This window comes from Rhinolophus hipposideros (genome assembly GCF_964194185.1).
Source record: "Rhinolophus hipposideros genome assembly, chromosome: 26".
NCBI lineage: Eukaryota > Metazoa > Chordata > Mammalia > Chiroptera > Rhinolophidae > Rhinolophus > Rhinolophus hipposideros.
The window spans coordinates 22,710,322-22,732,873 of NC_138072.1; the positions used below are offsets into that span (position 1 = coordinate 22,710,322).

The window sequence follows — 22,552 nt, forward strand, 5'->3', positions numbered from 1 at the left end:
CACCCGAAGGGCTGGCTATTAATGATCATGTTCAAAGGAAGATACTTGAAATGTCAGATATAGCTACTATGAGAACATTTAGCCCAGTCTTTGATATTTAATCATTTTAATACTATTAAATGAGGTTAATAAATATAAATGTAGAGGGAGTTTCATTTTTGCCCAGGATGTAAATGTAAATGTTGAATATGTTAGCTTAAAATTAGGAAAAAATTGAATCAGCAAAAATTAATAAGTAATGCCCGTAAGATAGATGAGCCACATCATCTTTTACCCTCTCTTTTCAGTTATTCTCTTTTAGTTATTTTGCTAGTTTACATAAGAAGGCGGTTTTCCTAGTAGCCTTTATAAAATGCTTTTAATTCTGTGATGAATGGATAGAATTTAGGTGCTTTCACTGTAGTCAGGGCTTGATTATTTTTTATTAATTGTCTCATTAAACAGAAGAGGCTTAGTATGTATAAGAATTGAGACATTCATACAAGTATTCTCCAGTTACAACTTTCTGTTTTGTCAAGGAAAGATTGGCTAAAGGAAAGAGTATCCTACCCTAGGAGCACTTGGATTTTATAGGGTAGAAAGAACATCTAATATTTTAGCTTTGAAATTGATAGGGCAGTGGGTCAGGTAAGGCAAGATGTTAAATTGAGGCGTTCACATTTTAATAACACGGAAAGGAAAACGAGGCCTAGTTCAACAAGACATGCTTGTGTCACTGAGAAGGATGCCATCTACTCCTGACAACTCAAGCATTTGGTATGAACATTGAAAAGAAGAAAACTTACCATCTTGGTGAAGACCTATAGGTTGGATCTCTCCAGCATCATAGAGAAAACAACTGTACTTCCTTCAGTAGATTAAGCAGTTAATTTTCTTATAGTCAACATAACAGCATTCCTCTTTCTCTCTGCAATAATAAAACAGAGTCCTATTGGTGAATAAGCAATCATTTGTGATTTTTGCTGGTCTGAAGCTAATCTAATCAGGACTGCAACAAATCCTTATCAGCTCTATGACTTTTTTCTTATTTTGGGAAATTCAGCTTGATCTCTGAATTTACACTTAAGAGATGTGAAATTAGAAATGAAGATTTATGCATGAAGGTTCATGAAAATAGATTTATCTTCAGTTGCAACCATTCATTACAATAGAAATTTGGAATATTTTATGTGGAGCTATTTATGTGAGTTTTGTTTGCTTTGAAACATTTTCCAACAAATAAATTTTTCTTAAAATGTTAGTTTTAAAAAAATACCGTTTTTATTGTAAGTTCTACATTATTCCTTTTTTCTAAAAAGTGCTGTATAAACCTTTGCATTAATGTAATTTTTATTTCTGCCCCTATTTCACAACTGGAAAATGTTAATTTTTGTTGAACAAAGGATAGTATTCGACCCAATTTGTTTTTAATATGAGAGAAAAAAAGACATTTTTAGGGGGCAGCTGGTTAGCTCAGTTGGTTAGAGTGTGGTGCTAATAACACCAAGGTTGCTGGCTCGATCCCCACATGGGCTGCCACTGTTAGCTGTGCCATCCTTAAAAAAAGAAAGGAAAAAGACATTTTTACATGCTTACATTAATTTCACTGGAAATAGCCAGAACTCTTGATCCTAAAACATATAATGACTTATAAATGGTATAATACTGCTGCAGAATTTTTCAGATATGGTGATGACCATATATAAAACTATTATCCAAAACTAGAATTTACTAGGTTGCCACATGCTTGGAGTAAGTCATTGCTTTTTTATAAATATTTTTAAACTCTTCTAAAAATAGCGATCTTAAAAAATGGGAAATATATAAAAGTAAAAAGATTACTATTAAGATTGTAGTATGTTCTCTTTTAGTCTTAAAAATACATGTCCATACATTTTTTAAAATTATAGTCATGCTCCAGTAATTTTTAATAGTAGTTTCTTCTACTTGTTTTAATTTCTCTCTATGTATTGTGAAATGATCACCACAATAAGTCTAGTTAACATCCATCACCATACATGGTTACAGAAAAATTATTTTTCATGCTGTTCTTATCTCTTCAAATCCCCGGCATCTCTTACTCATCATCACTCAGCTGGTGACCTTGCTTTTTACGCTCATTGGAAAATTGAAATGAGAAGAGAACTTCTACACTTTCACTACAAACCTCATTACCTGCATCTGCTGTCACATTCTCGCCTTCTCATCTTCAGCCATAGGTGACTCAGCATGCTCCTGTCTAAAGGCAGTCTCTTAGTTGCCATACCTACTTGCCTAGATATAAAGACTTGAGCCCAGAAATTTTCTCCCTTTTTCTATCATCAGATTCTTGCTGCGTTTGTTCTCAGTCATTCCCATCCACTTAGAGACCTGCAGTTATTTCTCCCCTCAAAAGGAAACTTACTTGAGTTTTCTGCCATTTCTTTGCTCCATTACCACCCAGCGAAACTGTTTGAGTTATGTACACTTGTTAACCAGTTTCTCTCTTGTTTTAGTGTAAACCCATCCCAACAAGGCTTTTTCCCCCACCACACCTCCAAAACTGTCACCGTGACCACAACTAGCTGGATTCCATCCTTATTTCTTGACCTCTTATTACTTTGCATGATCAGTGGGTTTGTTCCAGCTGATCGCTCCTTCTGTGGTACTTTTACTTGGGTTCCAGCTGTTGTAGCTGCAACTGTTTCTCTTGTTTTATTTCCCTTTTCTGCCTTTCTAAAGCTTAAGAGATCATTCCTCAATTATCCTATCATTTGTTTCTTACATCCTGTCATTTTTCTTTGTATGTTTTCTCCCTTTTCATTATTCCCTTCTCCTATGCTTCTGAAATCCATTTTAACTTCTTTTTGCGTTCTATTCCTATTTTTCCAGTTCAAATTTGAGTCACTTTTCAGATACTGAATTTTTCTAAATTATTTTTTTTGGAGCCAAAGGGATTTGATCTCCTAGATAATTTCAACCTAGGACTGTGGGTAGTTTTTCTTTTTCCCCAATGTTCAAGCTTTCAATATCATGACCACATTACTTCACATTATGAAAGTGCATTTAATTTTAAAACATGGGGGAAAAATATCCCAATTTCATATTCATTCCATTAATGTCCATTACCGCACCTAGAACAGTATATGCCTGGCATGTGATAACTAGTAAACAAATACTCAATTTAATTGGACCTCCTGGCAACAGAATGGGAGTAGAGCAGAAGTTAAAATCCAAGTCAAAAGACTGGGTTATGAAAGTTCTACCTATAGAATATAGAAGCTAATGGATTGGGACAGATATGGCCTGGCTCTCACTGGAGCCTGTTTGATTCTTTTGTATATGGTAACATTTAATTTCCTGGGGAATGTCATGCAGAGGCTACACCATTTTACATTCTTACCAGCAATGTATTAGGGTTCCAATTTCTCCATATCCTTGGTAACATTTGTCATTTTTCATTTCAAAAAATATAGCGAACGTAGTAGGTGTCTTACTGTGCTTAATAACTAGTGATGTTGAGCATATTTTCATGTACTTATTGGTCATTTGTGTGTCTTCTTTGGGGAGATGTCTGAATATTCAAGGCCTTTGCCCATTTTTGAATTGGTTAGTTTTTTGTTGTAAAGTTGTAGCAGTTCTTCATATATTCTCTGTTTTAACCCTTATCGGATATATGATTTGCAAATATTTCCTCCCATTCTGTGAACCCACAGAATTGTCTTTTCAGTCTCTTGATAGTATCTTTTGATGGATAAAGTTTTTAATTTTGATAAAGTCCAATTTATTTTTTGTGCTTTTGGTGTTTTACCCTAAAAAAAAATTACCAAATCCAGTGTTATGAAAATTTCCCTATGTTTTCTGAGAATTTTACAGTTTTAGCTGTAATATTTAAGGTTTTGATCCATTTTGAGTTAATTTTTATATACTATGATTATGATAGTCAGTTCTTTTGTATGACCTTTTTGGGTCATAGACAGAGCCCATCTCCTGATTAGCAGCCAAAATGGGGTTGAGAGTGAGAAACTACTCTTTGAAGTAATTGTTCTGGTAATGGTAGAAAGGAAAGCAAGCTAATCTAGGAAATTGCTTTATTTCTATAGTGTGAAAGTTAAAGGACTATAAGTGAAGAGCATTTGACAATGGTTTCCCAGTAAATATCTGTAAATTTGTTTTAGTGGGTAAAAGGGGACATCGTCCTTAAGCTTTTTCACCAAGCCTTCCTACCCCTTTGCACGCTCCTCCTCCTGTGTTCCATTCTACTCTTGACACCTCTATGTTGTTAAAGGTCCACATACCTTTCTCTCAGTCTTCTAGCATATTCACTTATGTTTATGATTAAAGCATATTAAAATTAAAAAGTATTGTAGCGGTCAAAAGGCTATGTGTTCCCACTCGTGTGAAAAATTCTTTTGCATCGTGCAAATGTTTTGTATCAGATAGTCATATATGTAAAGAAATTTAAAACAAAGCTTAAAAATAGTGAATAAGGTGGACATAATAATTTTTACTTAAAAAGTGACTTTTGAATTGACTGTTTTTCAGTACAAGTGAAAATAAACATTTTGTGAAAAAAAGAGGTTAGTAATTCAGGTATCTTTGCACTCAAATGGACTTTTCTTTCTTTGTGTATTCAACTTAGAGTATTTACTAAATTGGACCTTTCCATTTAGTAGTTTTTGTGGATTGGCAGGTATTTTTAATGTAAAACATAAACTTGGATTTGTTCCATTTGGTGGTTTTGTAGTTTGGCAGGTACCTTCAGTATATTTGTCTAAATGTGCACAAATACTAATCCCCTAAGCTTAATCAATTATTAATAAACTTTTGGGGTACTTTTTAAAGTCAATATCTTAGTCACAAAATACAGTGAGTGCTACAGTTGCTAACCATTTGCAGTATTTTTTAAATAAAGCCTGATAACATTGCTCTGTGATGTACTCTTAACACTACATATTACCTCTGCCTAAAGACCTATACCTTTGTTTCATTTTAGAGTTAATTTCTCTAGGAAAACCAATTGATATATTTACTATACCATTGTTTGGGGGAGGGGTTGTGTCAAATCTTAAATATGATTATGCTATATAATATTCATGTTTCTATCATTCTGTTATTTTCTTTATTGTGATGAACACCATTCCTGTGTCTTTGATAGGGATTTAAGTGTTATATGAGGTGGGAATATGAAATGTTAATGGCATTACAATTACAGTTTTTCAGCAATACAATACTTTTTGTTTTGTTATATCTTAAGTACATGACTCAAAGCATTAAATTGTGTTCAGTGGGTCTTTTCATAAATTATGCTTTAGATATTTTATCAGATTAGGAATATGTGTAAATTGAGATATTATAAAAAATTCAGCAAGGAGGTAAATATTGGTAAAATTGCTTATAAAGTTTATAATTAATAACTAGTGCCGCTTTTCATCATACTTGGTCTTTTGCCCCTTACAGTGTCATACCTTGTTTCCCATGGTTCCTTAATTAAGGGGGACAACTTCCTTTCCTTGTTAAGATAGCTTAAAATTTTCACTTTAGATGTGAGGATTTTAAAAGCTAAATTTATGGCATACGTTAACTTTTTTGTGTATAGGTCAGGAAGATATAAAATATGTATTGTTCAGCAATTATTAAGTGAGTATCCATTACAGAAAACAAAATACAAATGATTTTACTATTTTACTTAAATCGATGGTTGATTATTAGTTTATCTTTTTAATCTGTATCATATTTCACATAGTGAGTTTTTAAGTATTACGTCAGTTTTGTTTTGCTTATGATATTATTTTTAGAATACCTTTATTCTACATATAATTACTGTTTTTTTTAATCTCTAAGATTATGTCTTTTGGGTATATATTATATATGCTGATAATATTTCCTTGCAAGTGGTTTAGTTGGGTTTAAGAAGAACCAAAATCTGAACTGATGTGGGGACGGTAACCATTTTGGTATCTTATACTTGGTTCACTAACGTTCTTTTCCATTTTTATTATTGCTAAATGATTTCTTAGATGATTTGCCAACACATCCACACAAAAATTATCAAAGCTTTCTTTTGGAACTCTATTTTTCTATGGTGAGAGCAAGTATGCTGTGGTCTCTGAATGGATGCTTCTAGTTTTGTGTAAATATTTTAATTCAACACATTTTAAACATTCAGATATTTATGTGGCTTCTTCTTTCAGAAGGTTCAGAAGGTTTGTATTGTTCCTTTTGTAATTACTGTTCAGTATTGTCTTTGTTTAATTGTAAGCTCCTTGAGGGAAGGAGCTGTGCTGCATTCACTGCTGAATACCAGGGCCCAGCACAGAGCCTGTCATATAATGGGTACCCAGCAAGTTTGTCGGGTGAATCAGCCCTTGTACATACTTTTAGTCTCGGAGTTTCACAGAATTTTTCATTTCAGGGACCCTCTGGTGCAGCTCCTTCATTTTATGTAGGTGAAGGAGCAGACCTTGGGAAGTTAAATGAGTTGCTCATACATCGTTAGCTGAATGTTAGATGATCTCAGTAGAAATACTCTCAGATAAGTCATGTATTTATTATACTTTGAAGATATTTTCCGTAGTACTTTAGTTAAATATCAGATAAGATACTTGACTAAATTCTATGCATTAATTACAATGAATTTATTGATAATTGAGTGGAAAAAGTATGGTCTAATCACTAACAGACTTAGTCTTCATTTTCTTAAGACAAAGAATTTTTAAATTTCTTTTTAATATTTATTTCAATATTTGTCTTGTTTTTAAGTATTTGTTTTTAAGTGAATTTAGCAATCCTCTTTTCCTAGCAGGCTATATTTCCTTTTATCACAAGCAGCCAATTACTCTCTTCTGATCATAATTTCTGAAGCTGAAGTCCTGGTAAAGGCAGGAGGATAGTTTATAGCAATAACCCAAACTACCTGATTTTCCTCAAACGTTCTCATAAAACTCTATTACTTGGATCTCAAATTGCAAGTCATTTTGTTCGTAGGCCAACCACTTAGTTTAAATTTCCTTCCTAGTTCTCAAGCTATATTACCATAAAGCATGAGGGCTGACAGCAACAGGGCTGCTATCCTTAAGGAATCTAGGCATTTACCAAGAAAGGGGTATCTCTGAAGACCTGTTGCCCTAAATAGCTGTTACGTAATGTTCTTCCCACGCAGTAGAGAGACCCCATCAAAACGTGCACTCTACTGTCTCAATTCCCTCTGTGGCACTTACAAAAGAATCAGCAATATTGGAGAGCCCTGTGCAGGGACGCCCATTTTAGCTGAGGGAAGAACAACATGCCCATGTACTTGGGGATGTGTGAGGAAAGTACTGGAAGCATTATAAAACGAAAAAATGTATATTTGACTTAGTAATTAAGATTCTTGCATTCTTTAAGAATCTATTTTGAGGGGTTAATGGATCTGTTCCTTGATTTGGTACTCCAAGGAGAAATTGAGGAATATTTGTAGTCTTCTATTTTTAGCTGCAATTTTCTGCTCTTTGTTACTTCCCAGTAATTTCGATTTTTTTGTTATTCATGATATTTGAATTTGAGCTAAATTTTCCTTTTTCTATTTTCATTGACGACTTTCTGATCTCTTATGCCTAAAGTAAAAGTAGTGTGTAGTCTCTTTAATATACATTAACTACTGTATAAAAAGTCTGACTTTATATAGAATAAACAGGATTGACTGCAGCTTTTTCTTGTATTTCTGAACTATATTCCCTTTATTCAGGTCTTTACTTTTGGTATTTGATAGGGAATTGGAGATCTTGACCAACTAATCTTGCCTCCATTACTTAAATGGCATTAATAACATCAAAATTAAATTGACCGAGGTTTTAAATAATTTAGTGTCTGTAGGAAATGGTAATTTTTGGGGGCACCAGTTTTTTCCCCCACATGAATTTATTTCTCTCCTTTCTGTTCTTTGAAAGCATTCTGTAAAGAAAATAGAACAGTTGAATAACACTCTAATAAATAATTACATAAAGGGACAAAACATTTCCTATTTTTAAAATACAGTGTCAATTATAGTTAGTGGTCTTTTTCTGATCATCTTTTTTTTTTTTTTTTTTTGGTAAGATTAATCAGGCAACCAAAGTACTATTTAGAACTTCATTAAGTTTTGAAATATTTGTTAATGTTTATATCAGTGGTCTCAGCCTGTGTTTGGTAAGGGCATTTGTAGTTTAAAAAAAGCTCCCTTTACCAAAATTCTCACACATTGTTTTCACCCATTCTCCCCCCATCGTGGGTTGGTTCATACTGTGCATTTTTAATAAGGCTTTCAGTTACTGGTCTGTTACTCTTCTGTGTGCTTACTCTGAATAGGACCTGGCAGGCCCTCTACCATCTCTCTGCTATTACATGGTTTTAACAAGCAGTCCATTTCCCTTTCTCTGCTAATGTGCCACATAGTGCTTTTTGACAAGCCTGTAGCTTGCAAGGTCAATTTGTTTCCACGATTTGAGTTTCTCAATCTGTGAAATAAATTGATAGGTTTTTAAGGCATGCTCTAGTTCTAGAAGCTGTTAATTATAATAACAATAACAATATTGTGTTACTACATTTTATAAAAAGAGCATAAATTTGGCTGAGAAAAGAAAAAAAATCCAAAAGAATAATGTCAGAACACGGGAATGCCTAAACATACAAAAAACATTGAGAAAGTAGAATAGAAAGAGGCAAATAATAGTCATAATATTAGTTAATATTTATAGACCCATAAGTTGCCATGTAATTATTCCAATAGGAAACATACCTAAAGAATTTTCCAAGGAATCTCTTAAAACCATAAAGAATATTTTATAATTTTAAAACAAAATTGTTATCCGGGATAGTAAGAATGTAGTGTTTGATCACTGCTGTTCAGGTGTTTTAGAAGTGTATGTAGTTTGCTTCATCTAATTCCAGAATTTTTCTTGTTTGTTTCCTTCCTGGTCCAACCCTCTTTTCCACATCAAAATTCACTACTTCAGTTCTGATGACCAGTCCTCTCATACCATTTTTACTTTATAGTGGAGGAGAAAATGATTACTAACGTGGAAAATTCTGAGATGTCCTAAATTACAGCAGGCCAGATGATGGAAGTAAGAGACAGGAAAGGTTAATCAGTTAACAGCTATAGTCAAAACCAAAAAATATTCCTGAATATTTGTTGAAACTTTGAATGAACTTTCAGGTGGCTATTTCCCCAATTATCTAGAGAAAGTAGCGGAATAGCTGACCACCAGGTGCCACCACGTGTGAACTTTCTGGGCTGTTGTCCACAACGGATCCAAAAGGCAGCAAGCTCTTCTTTCTTATAGGCTATGCACCTATCCCAAAAGTAGCCTCACTTCATCTTGTCCCCCCTCTTCTATCTACAGCCGATATAAATTCTTTCAAAACAACTGACATCTTTCTTCCCCAAACTCATTGTATAAAAGAGCCGCGTCCGCCCCAGGACGGTGGATACGCTGTCTTCTCCATCCATCCCTGCTGCTGGTGATTTAGTTTCCACGCCCCAGGACCTGGTCCTTTTCCTGGTTAGCATATGGCTCAATAAACCCTTTCAGAAAGCTTTCAGCCACAAAAGTTAATGTTTATCATAACCATATAGCATCTGTACACTGGTAGAGCTTAGGCAGTGGGCATCAGCTCATACCATTCCCAGTAACCACTAATTTGTTTATGTATATGTTCCTTCTACCTTGTTCCGAAGAGAATTTAAGCAGCATATATTAATATTATCTCTGAATCATAAAGAAGTCTTCCTCTACCACAGTGAACATTTTAGCTATGGAGACAGTTAACTATTTTTTGCTTGTTTGATGTGTTTGGTGTTCTATGTAAAATATACAAATGTACACTATCATGGTGTTAGTCTTACATTGAAAGTTACTGTTTTACCCCTAATTGGAAATAAAATTCATGTCAAAAACCCAAGTTGAATTAAGTAGTAGTATTATTGATAGTAAAAATGTCTGGTATTATAAAACTACATAATAGATTGTCTGGTTAAGAAAGGTGGAAAAAAACTATTGTATCTTTGTTTAGCTTACATTGGTGTTACACGTAGCCATCATGCACATCTTCAGTTCATTTCATAACAAGATAGAAAGCTTGTTTTGTTTTCTTCCAAAGAAAGTACGTAGCATTGCTTTTCATAACTATTCGAGTAGGTGCAACTTCTAGGAGTTCACATTCAACTTTGCAGAAAGCGGATCTATTTTTTTGTTTATTTTTCACCTTCACTTCAATTTTGGAAAGAAATACATTGCTTTCTTCTCAAGCATAATGCAATTTTCAGTATTCATGGGAAAATTAAAAGTACTGTAAATACATAGGTAGGTGCTACTGCGTCAGTATAAATACCGAAAGGAGTGTGTTTAATAGAAGAATAATATTTGCTTTAAAAGTTTCAAAGTACTGTTCATATATTTGATCCTCAAAAAACCATATGTGATATACAGGTTTTTTTTTTTGTTGTTGTTTTAAATGCACTCTTATACCGAATAAACTAAGTCTGATGTTGAGAATAACCTGACCGTGCCACATAACTAGTTAGCAGGAATTATATAAAGACTTTCCTAGAACTCATTGCATTCCTTCCCCATTCTCTCAATTATCATTGTGGCCTCAACAGCTTCCAGCAGATATAAACATCCCCCCCTTGGGGGCTTGAGCACTGAGCTTTCCTGCAGCCAGAGGTTGCTCCGCCAGTATAACTGCTGGGCAATGTTACAGATACCGTCTAGGCCTACTCTGGAGCAGGAATGTAATGTATTAGTCACATAATGACCCAAGTCATTTGCTTCCTGACTTAGGGCCTTTATTACTTCATTTAGTGCCTCTAATAATGAGGACATTTAATTTAAAAGCTCATTATCAGTTGTTCATGTTCTGGAGTTAAAAATGTCAGTGAGTTTTCCATTTTCCACAATGAATGTATGTAACTTGAACATAAAAAGCGGTTAATTTCTTTGTAATGTTTCCTCTTTCTAGCTGAGTTTTTACAAAAATAAACTGTCATTCTTTTTGCTTTAAAGAGATAGTTTTATTGCAATCAGTAGTAATTTGCACCCTGTAAAATCATGTAGACTATCAGCAGAGTGGCAGGGCCATCCCAGCTGTTGACTCTCAGCTGTCTGTACATGTAGGAAGCATCTCCAAATACTGAAAAACTTGGCACAGTGACGCTTTCCTAGTATTCTATGAGAAGATATTTTTTCTAGGTGATTTTGCATTGTCCATAAGTATTTTAGTGTTATAATTCTATGTCTGTAGTATTATAATACTATGCTCTTTGATCACACAGTGTCATTTAAAACTGGAACATATTACCTTAGCTTCCTGATTATCTAGAAAAAAAAAGCCTACTTGTTGCTTAAGAACAATACAATGTAAATTTTAAAATGCATAGGAAATATTGTTAGTTCTCTTAATAGTTACAGTACAGATTTGGTGTCTCTTTGGTGTAGCAGAGTAAGATGTACTAGTCTAGGAGTCAAGACATCTTGCTTTCTAGCTGACATTATGTCCTTGGGCAAGTCACGCACCTCTGTCTTTGGGCCGTGGGAGCTTTATGCATTAAAGCAGGAAGTTGAATTAAATGACCTCCAGGGTCCTTTCCAGTTCTGAAATGTTATTCTATTTATGAGTTTCTCTTTAATGTGGCATAGTTACTTCTATGGTATGTGTTTTGCATATTTATATTAATTTCCTTTAATCTTAGATATGATGAATGGATTAAAGCAGATAAAATAGTAAGACCCGCTGATAAAAATGTGCCAAAGATAAAACATCGGAAGAAAATAAAGGTAAGCGTTTGCTATTCATCATAGCTCTGATATAAAGAAGTTTTACTACCAAATGATTCACTGTGTGTGTGCATTTAGTGTTAGTAGAGTTGGAAATACTCCCTTGAAATAGCAAATTGATCAAAAACTAGATTTGGGTACAATTAATATTGTCAGCTTATGAAAAGGCATTTTGGAAACAGTACTAAATGATCTTTGAGGCTTTTTCAGTTTTAAGTATCAGCGTTGTAGAAGTCCACCCAGCCAGATTTCACTTACCCACTTCAACCATGTCCTGCCGCTTTTGGTCTCCAACTAGGAGCCTACAAATAGTGGGCCTGGAGCCCTGGGTTACTGTACTAGCTGCAAACTGCTCAGGAAGGAAAGGAGGTGTCTGAAGGCAGAGGAGAGCCCTCTCTCTTCATCTTTACTTGACTGGATACATAGGGCTTAGGACACGTTCACACGGCCCTATTAGTGCATTCTCCATAGATGCCGCTTGTATGGAAATTAATGTTACTTTTAGGTATGACCTAATTTTATTCTTTCTAAGGCTAAGTCTTTTTAATGTGTTATTAGAAAGTAGACCATTAACTAGGTTTTAGAACTTTTTCTGTCCTTTTGTTGGCTCTGTAATATTTTGAATGGTATACTTGAAATTTAATTTTCGTATTAAAAGTGAGGAGCTATTTACTTTACAGCTAGTGATCCCAAATAGTGAAAGGTTTCTCCTGAGCTGGTTATTCTTTCTCACTGTAAAATTGGATCCATGTTTTTAAAGTTTTGGCATAGCAACCCGGTAGCTAGAGCTGAGGCCTTCTCAAGCCCTTTTCATTGTAACTCTTGGTCTTTATTGAAAAGTATAGAAATCATACTATATTTAGCATTGTTTTTATCCACTAGAAAAATTTTTTTTGTGTGTGGCACTTAAAAAGCCAATTTCCTTACACTAAGCAAGTTTAAAAGGAGTATTTCTCAGGTAGAGGATAGGGTAGGGATGGGAGAAGCAATATTAGAATATTATATGGGGAGTTTTTTCTAAATACTCATTTAGTTCTCAGTTAAGTTCTTGGCCTCTCCCAGGCATAGTAAAACTCCTGGTCATAAGGAAAGAGGCATGTGAATTTTGAAAAAGCTTCCTGGAAAATATTTGATATTGTACACCCCACTCTATCTCATCTGACTCTGAGAACCACTATTTTCAAGGCTGTCCTCTGGCAGCCATTACAAGCCGTAGTTGAACTTTGAGAGGGGTAGACTTTCTGCCTTCAGAGGTGTGTGATGACCTCTGGTATAAAGCAATGAAGTGATGAAATGGCAGCAGTAGAAAAATTAGAACAGCTCTAATCATCAATAGGCTGTGGTAGTCTACCTGCACAGAAGCCTTCTCAATGCATTCTGAGTATTAAGCCCCGATTCCTAAGTCCGTGGATCTCACATTTGAGTACGTATCTGGCACAGTCATCTGGAGGACTTGGTACAACTCAGGTTGGTTGGCCCCATCCCCAGTGTTTCTGATTCTCTAGCACTGAGTCTGGTTCCAGGAGTTTTCATTTCTAATAAATTACTAGAAGATGCTAATGTTGCAGGTCGTAGGAGAACCATGACCCTAAAGCTTCTGTTATGCGTAATGAGTTAACTTCTGTGTGTCCACAGTGATACTACTAGCTGTGTACCATTTTTGGAGAATAGTAAGATAGTCACTCAGGTTCTATAGTCTGATTGTGTAACAGGACTTCACAATTGTTTTCTGCTACATCATGTAGAGAACTTGTCTAAATTATTTTTCCTATAAATTATTTTAAGAACAAATTTTCAAAATAGTTTTTAGGAAGTATATTAGTTAGCTTCTGCCTGTCTATTTGTAAACAGAGAATTGGAAAAAATTTCTCAGTTTTCCCCCAAAACGTGAATTTATCAATGAGACAGGAAGGTTGCCTCCGACTTGACTTTACAGCAGACAATTTATGTCGAGTTACTCCCAGCTGTCAACTGAATGAAGACATTTGGAATTTTGTCATTCCTAACCCACATTTTATGTTGAGAATGTTCCAGATTTTAAAATTACCAGACTGAAATTGAGTTTCTTTTTTTAAACGAATATTTGAGCCTATTGTGATTTAATTTTGAAGAAGTTGTAATACCAATTATTAACAGTATGGAGGTTTGCTAATCTTAATTACCTATCTGATTGTTCATTTATTTCCACTATGTAAATATAAATATCAGACAAAAACTTTTTGCTCATCCTGCAGTATTTGTTAAATAACTTGAAAATATGGCTGGCTGTTTTGAGGGGCTTTTTATATACTTTTTGTATTATTTAATAATATATTTTATAACTGAGTTAAAATGAATATTAACATTGTTACTAATAGTGCCTCATGAAAAATTATGGCTAACATGAGATATTTTTTCTTAACCTAGAATAAATTAGACAAAGAAAAAGACAAAGATGAAAAATACTCTCCTAAAAACTGTAAACTTCGGCGCTTGTCAAAACCACCATTTCAGACAAATTCATCTCCTGAAATGGTATCTAAGCTGGATCTTACTGATGCCAAAAACTCTGATACAGCTCATATTAAATCCATAGAAATTACTTCTATTCTTAATGGACTTCAAGGTAAATATAGCAAACATCCTGTTGTATACAAGTGTTTGTTTTTAGTTTTTATAAATCAAAATTCTAAAAAGGTAATTTGGTGACATTATCAAATTCTGTTTTTTAATTGAACCAGAATTGTTTTGGCTCTGTTATTCTTTGAAATAAAATCAGCTATTTATTGAGGCTTAGAAATATTTCTGTTATTAGTAGATCCAAGGGCACCATTAAATTTTAATTAAAATTTCACCTATTGTACAGTAACTATACTTTTTTTCAGGTACCATTTTTTCTGTTGCCATTATAAAGCATGGTTTATGTTATGACATACCAAACTATAAAATTATATTGAATTTTTTTGTAAAGAATATTTAACTTTGCTTGTCTTGAGTGTGTTTATTATGTTCTCTTTTATGATGGCATTACTGCTTAATATTTAAGGCAGAATGGGATGCAACTATCAAATAACAAAGTGATGAGGACTGGAGGGGGAGACTTAGTAAATCTGTCTGGCAGGGAAGAGGGGTGGGGAGGGGATCTGCTCTGTCAAAGGTGGTGAAAGAATGTATCTCCATAAAAAGATTTTACATTTCTCATAACTAAGAGAGTTTGGGTTTTATTTTGAGTGTAATGGAAATTGTTTCTTGTCTCTTATTTCAGACGGATATTTACATGAACTCATTCTATAAACCAAATGCTATAAATATTCTGAAGTTCATTTTTCATAATTTTCTAATTCATCACACATACAGAACAGTATATGGAAAATATATATAATTTAAAGAATAATAATGAACATTTTTATGTCTATCTCAGTGATCAACGTATAGTATTTACTGAAAAGAATTCTGAACATCTTCTCCAGAAGTAATTAATATCCAGATTTTAGTATAATTATTTCTTTCCTTTTCTTTAGAATTGTATTAAACATATATGTATTCTTAAAGAGGATATTGTTTAGTTTTTCTAAAAACTGAGTAGCAAGCATAAGCCGAGCTATCTGTAAGAAAAGATATTTCTACTTAGATGAAGCCTCCCTGAGAATGTTATCCGAATAGTCTCCAGGTCATATTCTGATTTTATATTCAGCCTCTGAGAGTTTATAAAAGCCTCTCAAAGGGAATTCAGTGGGGCAAGGTCATACGGGAGGTCTGGGAAACACCAGGGCTCACTGCCCAAAACACCAGACGTTGTCATAGTGGATGACCGACAGCGACATACTTAAGGGGTGCTAAGTCACCTCTGTCTTCTCTGATCCTGGGCTTACCAATCAGGGGTAGGTCATGAGAATGTTTCTGCTGGGTAAAATTATGTCGCCAGCCGATCCCGGTATGGCCCTTTGTGGGAAGAGCTGGAAGGTTAAAACAAGCTATATACACATAAAGAATCTGAGTTCAAAGACCACAGGGGCCAACAGGCATCTTGGTGGTGCTAGCCCTCAATGTGGCTTTCTTTAGAGGTAATACTATACTAGTCTGGACTGCTGTCCTTCTACCCCTGGTGCAAGGCTCTCTTCTGGGGGAGACCCCATTTGAGAGGCCTCTCTTTAAAGTAGTCCTTGGAATTCCTTTGTTTTGGGGATCTCATGTCTTTTCTCACCCTCTTTGGTGTACTGTCATTGTGGTGGAGCACACTCTCTAGTAACTTGTTAGGAACAAGTGATTAAGGGGAAGGGTAATGTTTTAGACTGTGCACATCTGAAAATATCTTTATTCCATTCGTGATTTAGCTGGGTTGGAAGTTTTTTCTTCATTATTTTATTGGTATTGTTCAATTGCTTTTGCTTCCAGTGTTGTTTCTGTGAAGTCCAAAGCTCATCCAATTCCTGATTCTTTATATGTGACTTGTTTTATTTAATTTGTTGATGATAAAAAACATTTAAGTTAGTTCCATTATTTTTCCTATTGCAAACCATTCAACAGTGAACATCATATTGGCATATTATTAACATATCAATTATTCTTTTCATATATTCTCTTTTCCTTGGTAAACTTTATTTTTTTACCATAGATCAAATACAAGACACTTCAGATATTTCCAGGTAGAATATGATTGTTGATGTGAATATGTATGTGTATCTATATGCATATATATAAAAAAATTGATCCCATGTGTGAGTGTAGAAAACAGATAGCTAGGAATTTCTCCCCTCAGCATGAGATGGGCTGGGAACAGAATGAGAAAGGTGGGTGGATGGTGGTTGAAATTCTGTGGAGAAATTGAATATCTCCAGAGAACAATCTTCCACATTTTGGCACATCCCCTTGAGTGAACCAGAGTCTTGATGAATCATCTAATAGAAAGCATATCCATTAATAAGTTCTGTCAATAGAGTGGTGCCAGTCAAGTTTTAGTAGGTCATCCTTAAATGTGAATAATCAAGGAGGGCTCCAATATAAAAGATGGAAACTAAAACAAATGGAAGAAATGGCCTTTGAAGAGAGAGATAATGAAGGTAACAGAAATGAGCTATTAATTAGCTCTTTGATTATGAAGTAATCTCAGAACCTGTGTCTTCTTATTATTAAATAATTTCAGAGAACCTGTAAGTATCTGAAACCAAGGATGTAATGAAAAAGGAACAAAGAACAAGAAAAAACTTGGAATTAAAAGTTGAAATTAGAATTCAGTAGACCACTTAGGATTTAAAGTTGAGAAAATCTCCCAGAGAGTACAAGAAAGCAGTGATGGAAATTTTAGAAAAACGTGACACGGAGTATCAATCTAGGAACAGTGAAAACAAGGGGGGAGAAATTAACAAGTAACCACATACACAGACCACTGTTGTTTGAATATATTCATATGTTTATATCTCCTTTCGTGTTTTATAATGGGGAGACACTAGAAGTGCTTCTAAAATCATATCAAACAGCACAAGGAAACAAAAAGCCGTGAAGACAGCATATCTAATTATATGTAACTGTGAAAAGCAATTGGATTTTTGAAAAATAAACGAGAACTAAAAACCCAGCTAGGGTTTTCTTATGAGCTGTCTCACAACTATATTATTGATTTATTGATTTGTACCTTATTCCTCAGCGAGTTATATATAGTGCTGGCCCTCTCACTCTCTCCATATGTATATGTACATATATACATGTATATATCACTAGCGTCAAATAAGACTTGAGGGGAGGAGAAATTAGCAAGTAACTAAAAGAGGAAACTGACAGGCATAAATCTTTAAATAGAAAGAGCTCACCATGCACGTGAAGTAATGAAGAAAGAGCCATGCCATAGTACATTATTATGAAATTATAAAATAGCGAGAATAAAAATGTCACTACACAGGAATGAGAAGACAAATGAAAGTAGTGTTTTAAACACTATAAGCAAAGGAGCAGTGTCTTCAAAATTTTGAAGGAAAGTAATTTTCAACCTGGAATTGTGTACCTGATTAAACTAGCCCTTATACGATAAAGTTTGAGGGTAAGGAAGTATTCAGACATGGGGGGGACTAAGAGTGTTTATCTGCCATGTACCTGTTTTAGGAAACTACTAGATAATGTGCTCCATCGCAATATGGGAATAAACCGAAAAGAAGATAGGAAATTTATTTAACTGTGAGTCTAGGTCAAGAGAAGGCAGTGCAGGGGATTCTGGGATGAGGCTGTTAGAGCTGACCCCAAGAGCAGCCAGCTACTGGAGCAGAAAATAGGCCTCCAAGGTAGAGATTTGGTGACTAAGGGAACCGGATAGAATGCTTGACTTAATGGAGTCATTGAAATAAATTTGTGAAAGACATGAAAAAGGAAGACATAACGTGGAGAACTGAACTTTTGGAAACTTGGAAAAATAAAAGGCTGTACAAGAAAGGAAGTATACTATTTATTTCTCCAAGGAGCTACATTTACATGTTATAAATACTCCATTTAATTAACTAAACGTATAGAAAGTATGGCAAAAGGGCAATGGGGTATTAAGAGAAAATTCTCACTGCTTATAGAAGGCTAAACTTCATAAATCAACACATAGAATATTATTAAGAGATTGATGATAATTAACTATCAGAAGAACTAGTTATAAAACTAGAGGATGGGGAAGGAAGAAAAAGAACAACTGTTGGTGCTTTATTATGAGTTTGAATTTGTTTTAACCATATATGTTACGTGGATTTCTCAGTAGAGTGTTTCAGTTAAGATTCTAAATTCTGGAGTCAAATGACTTACAATTAGATTTCATCTTGACTTTTTCGAGCTCTTTGTGATGGTTGAATCTCTCTAAGGGCTTTAGGAGAGAGGTCCAGTGAACAAGGTGAGAAACTGCTGGCCTTTTGTGATTGAGCCTTGCAATTACCTAGTGTCATTCTGATGTACTCTGGTGCTTGAAGAAGTCACAAGGCTACGGAGTTTCCTAAACTATAAAATGGAGGCTGATAACAACATACACCTCACAGGGTTATTGTGAGACTGAATGAGATGATCTATGCAAAGCCCATCAAAGTACCTGGTATGGGGCAATTTCTCAATACACGTTATGTAAAAATCAAAAACCCATTTTTTATACGTAATTGAATTTATTGACTATAACCTTTAAGAAATAAATTCTATAAATATTTTTATATAAGATTATCAGTTACTTAATTGTGTCATTCTTTAAGTATTTATTGTGGAAACCCAATATTCACAAAATCTTTGAATAATTATTGCGATATTGAAAATGAAGGCTACGCTTATATAACAATACAGGTTTTGGAGTGAAAAACTGCCTGGTACTACATCCTTACTCCACTATTTTCTGCTTATAAATTGGAGAACTTTATTATAATCAGCTTTATTGAGGTATAATTTACAGATAATAAAAATTCATAATTTTTTTGTTTACAATTTGATGAGTTATCACAAAAGTATATGGTAGTGTCACTGCCCCCTCCCCCCCCCGTGACATAGGACATTTTCATCATTGGAGGAGTGTCTTAGCTCTGCAGCTCCATTTCCTCACTTGTACAACAGAATAAAACCTGGCAACCAGGGTGTATAAATATAGAAGCTAGTATATAAAATGCCTGGCACAGAGAAAGCATTGCTAGTTTTATCATACTCATTGTTTTTCTTCTTTTCTAGCTTCTGAAAGTTCTGCTGAAGACAGTGAGCAGGAGGATGAGACAGGTACGCACGACATGGACAGCAATGGAAAAGAGGAGTGTAAGGCTGACCATTTAACGCACCCCAGGAGTGACCTTTCAAAAGAAGAGCAGAACAGTTCGTCTTTGCTAGAAGAAAACAAGGTCCACGCCGATTTGGTAATATCTAAACCAGCATCGAAATCTCCAGAGAGATTAAGAAAAGATATAGAAGGATTATCTGAAGATACTGATTATGAAGAAGATGAAGTCACAAAAAAGAGAAAGGATGTTAAGAAGGACACCACAGATAAATCTTCAAAGCCACAAGTAAAACGTGGTAAAAGAAGATACTGCAATACAGAGGAGTGTTCAAAAACTGGATCACCCAGCAAAAAGGACGAGAAGGCCAAGAACAAAGAATCACTTTGCATAGAAAACAGTAGCAACAGCTCTTCAGACGAAGATGAAGAAGAAAAATCGAAAGCAAAGCTGACACCAACTAAGAAATACAATGGTTTGGAGGAAAAAAGAAAATCGCTACGGACAACTGGCTTCTATTCGGGATTTTCAGAAGTGGCAGAAAAAAGGATAAAACTTCTAAATAACTCTGATGAAAGACTTCAGAACAGCAGAGCTAAAGATCGAAAAGATGTGTGGTCAAGTATTCAGGGACAGTGGCCTAAAAAAACTCTGAAGGAGCTTTTTTCAGACTCTGACACTGAGGCTGCAGCTTCGCCACCCCACCCTGCCCCAGAGGAGGGCCTGGCAGAGGGGTCACTGCAGACCGTGGCCGAGGAGGAGAGCTGCTCACCCAGTGCCGAGCTAGAAACGCCACCACCGGCCATTGCAGACAGTCAGCCTGCTGAGGATAAAGTGGTAGCCAGTGACAAAAAAGCGGAATTTCCAAGTAGTGGCAGTAATTCAGTGCTAAATACCCCTCCTACCACCCCCGAATCGCCTTCCTCGGTCACTGTCACGGAAGCTGGTCGGCAGCAGTCTTCTGTAACCGTATCAGAAGCGCTGGCCCCAAACCAAGAAGAGGTCCGAAGTATCAAGAGTGAAACCGATAGCACAATCGAGGTGGATAGTGTTGCAGGGGAGCTCCAAGACCTGCAGTCGGAGGGGAACAGCTCGCCAGCAGGCTTTGACGCGAGTGTGAGCTCCAGCAGTAGTAACCAGCCAGAGCCAGAGCACCCTGAAAAAGGTGAGGAGCAAAGGCTCTGCGGCCGCATCGTCGGATTTCCCCTCGCAGTCTGCTTTCTCAGCACCTCTCATTAGAACATGAGGTTTTTAAGTGAAATACTTGTGTGAACGTGGTAAAAATGGATATTTGAAAGGTAATTTGACTAATGAATAGTGGAATGCATTTCAGAGCTGGAGAAGGACTTAATGTCCTTTGTACCCAGGCCCAAATCCAGACCTATTTGAAAATTCATTATACACCGGTTGACTATGGCATGAGCAGCTTAAATATATTTCTGTAACATTGTTTTTGCAATTGTAATGTACAGTTTCTCACAAAGATTTTGATTTATTGACAGACCCCTCCACCCTTAACCAAATACTGTATGTAGGGGTTTGGAGCAACCAACTGTCCAGGCACTGCTTTCCTCAGACAACCGTGTCAAACTGATTTTCAAGCCTGACTAACTTGTGTGAGTTTGTAAAGGAATTTGATGCTTTCTTAGATGCGTAGCTACCAAATTGAAGGACCGATGTGTATGTTGATGACCTACAGTAATACTTTTTTGATTTTCCGTGAAGTTCTTAAAAGTGGAAATTCAAATTAGTACTTCCCAAAAGGTACTAACCTTTTGATAGTGCCATAGCTATACTTCTGTCATCATTTTTCTTATCAACTACTCCATTCAGGTGTCTTTAAATCAGTATATTCTAGGCTGACACTTGGCTTTGAAACACATTTCCGTTGTACAGATAGAACACAAGGGTATGTATTTTATGTAACATACCAAGTCTTATTATGCTAGCTGTAGGTTTTGAGCTAAGCTTAAAGAGATGTGATCTGGATCAGATTAGTTAAGTCCAAGATTTTTCATAAAAATCTTTTTTTTGGTCAGCTTTATTGAGATGTAATTGGCATGACATTATCACTCAAATCTTGACTTAAAACATTTTTTTGAAAAATAAATATTAAATAAAAAATATAGTTGCAATTAAATTGGGATATTTTTTGTTTTTTTCACATTCAAACATATATGTCCATGTGATATACTATCTCATGGAACTGAATTGTCCAGGCGTAAATAATCTTCAGAATTGAATAAGCCTTCATCACAGATAATTAGAAAGGCTTTGACAACAATGTAAAGTTTTAATAACTATAATTCTTAACAGGTTGTATTGTATCATGTTCTTCATATCTTATGAAAGCTTAAAGTTTTTTTTTTAAAGAGCTATGCTATCTTGTCTTCTGATAGACTAGGTCAGTATTGCCCTAGTGAATCTTAATCTTTAGGTTAAAAAGTAAGGAACTTGAGAACTACTCCCAAATTTAGGGTAACTGCCTGTTCCATTTTTGATCATGGAAGCCGTGTCTTAAATACTCAAGGTTGATTGTACCATTGATAACAGGACTAAGAAACTTTCTTGTAGCAAACATGGCATACTTTTATAATATTAATTATATCATGTCATTATATTATCCAACATTGGAACTGAATAGAATAGGACTTTATGCGTTTCTGGAAAAAGAGTTTCCTATATAGTCTGGGAGAAAATACATATAGTTAGAAAGATACAGAGGCCCAGTAGATGCTGAGGACCAAATTAGTAATACAGAAAAATGTATAGAAACTGCAGTTTGGAGTAGTGATTAATCAGTGAAGCCTGGACATCAGACAAGGCTAGTGGAGAAGTAGGACTAGGGTAGTCCTTGAAGAAAAGGGAGACATTTGTAATGTTTTGGGACAATTTCCTACCAGGAAGATGAAACATTTCTTAGAACTACTCTGCTGGATTTGTAAATGGTATGCCCTGGGAACTAAGTTATCGTTAAAATAAATAAATTTGTAATATAACTAAGTGTGAATTACTAGTAAAATTTATCCCATTAATGTGATACCACTTAAAAAGTAATATCATTATAAGACAGATCATTAATATTTTAACCAGTAATTAAATCTTAATATT

The 22,552-nt window shown here is 35.0% G+C and overlaps 1 protein-coding gene across 10 annotated transcripts in view; it reads left to right on the top strand.

Annotated features, from left to right (window-relative positions):
* Positions 1-22,552, top strand: part of ARID4B (AT-rich interaction domain 4B) — a 119,620-nt gene that overhangs the window by 88,251 nt on the left and 8,817 nt on the right. For all 10 annotated transcript variants that reach the window (XR_013992681.1, XM_081039491.1, XM_081039494.1 and 7 more), the window contains 3 exons: positions 11,669-11,753; positions 14,160-14,358; positions 19,401-20,606. Coding sequence is in view for 9 of the 10 variants with exons in the window: in XM_081039491.1 (XP_080895617.1) it covers positions 11,669-11,753; positions 14,160-14,358; positions 19,401-20,606 (1,490 nt within the window). In the remaining variant the exon portion in view is untranslated. The remainder of the gene's footprint in view (positions 1-11,668; positions 11,754-14,159; positions 14,359-19,400; positions 20,607-22,552) is intronic.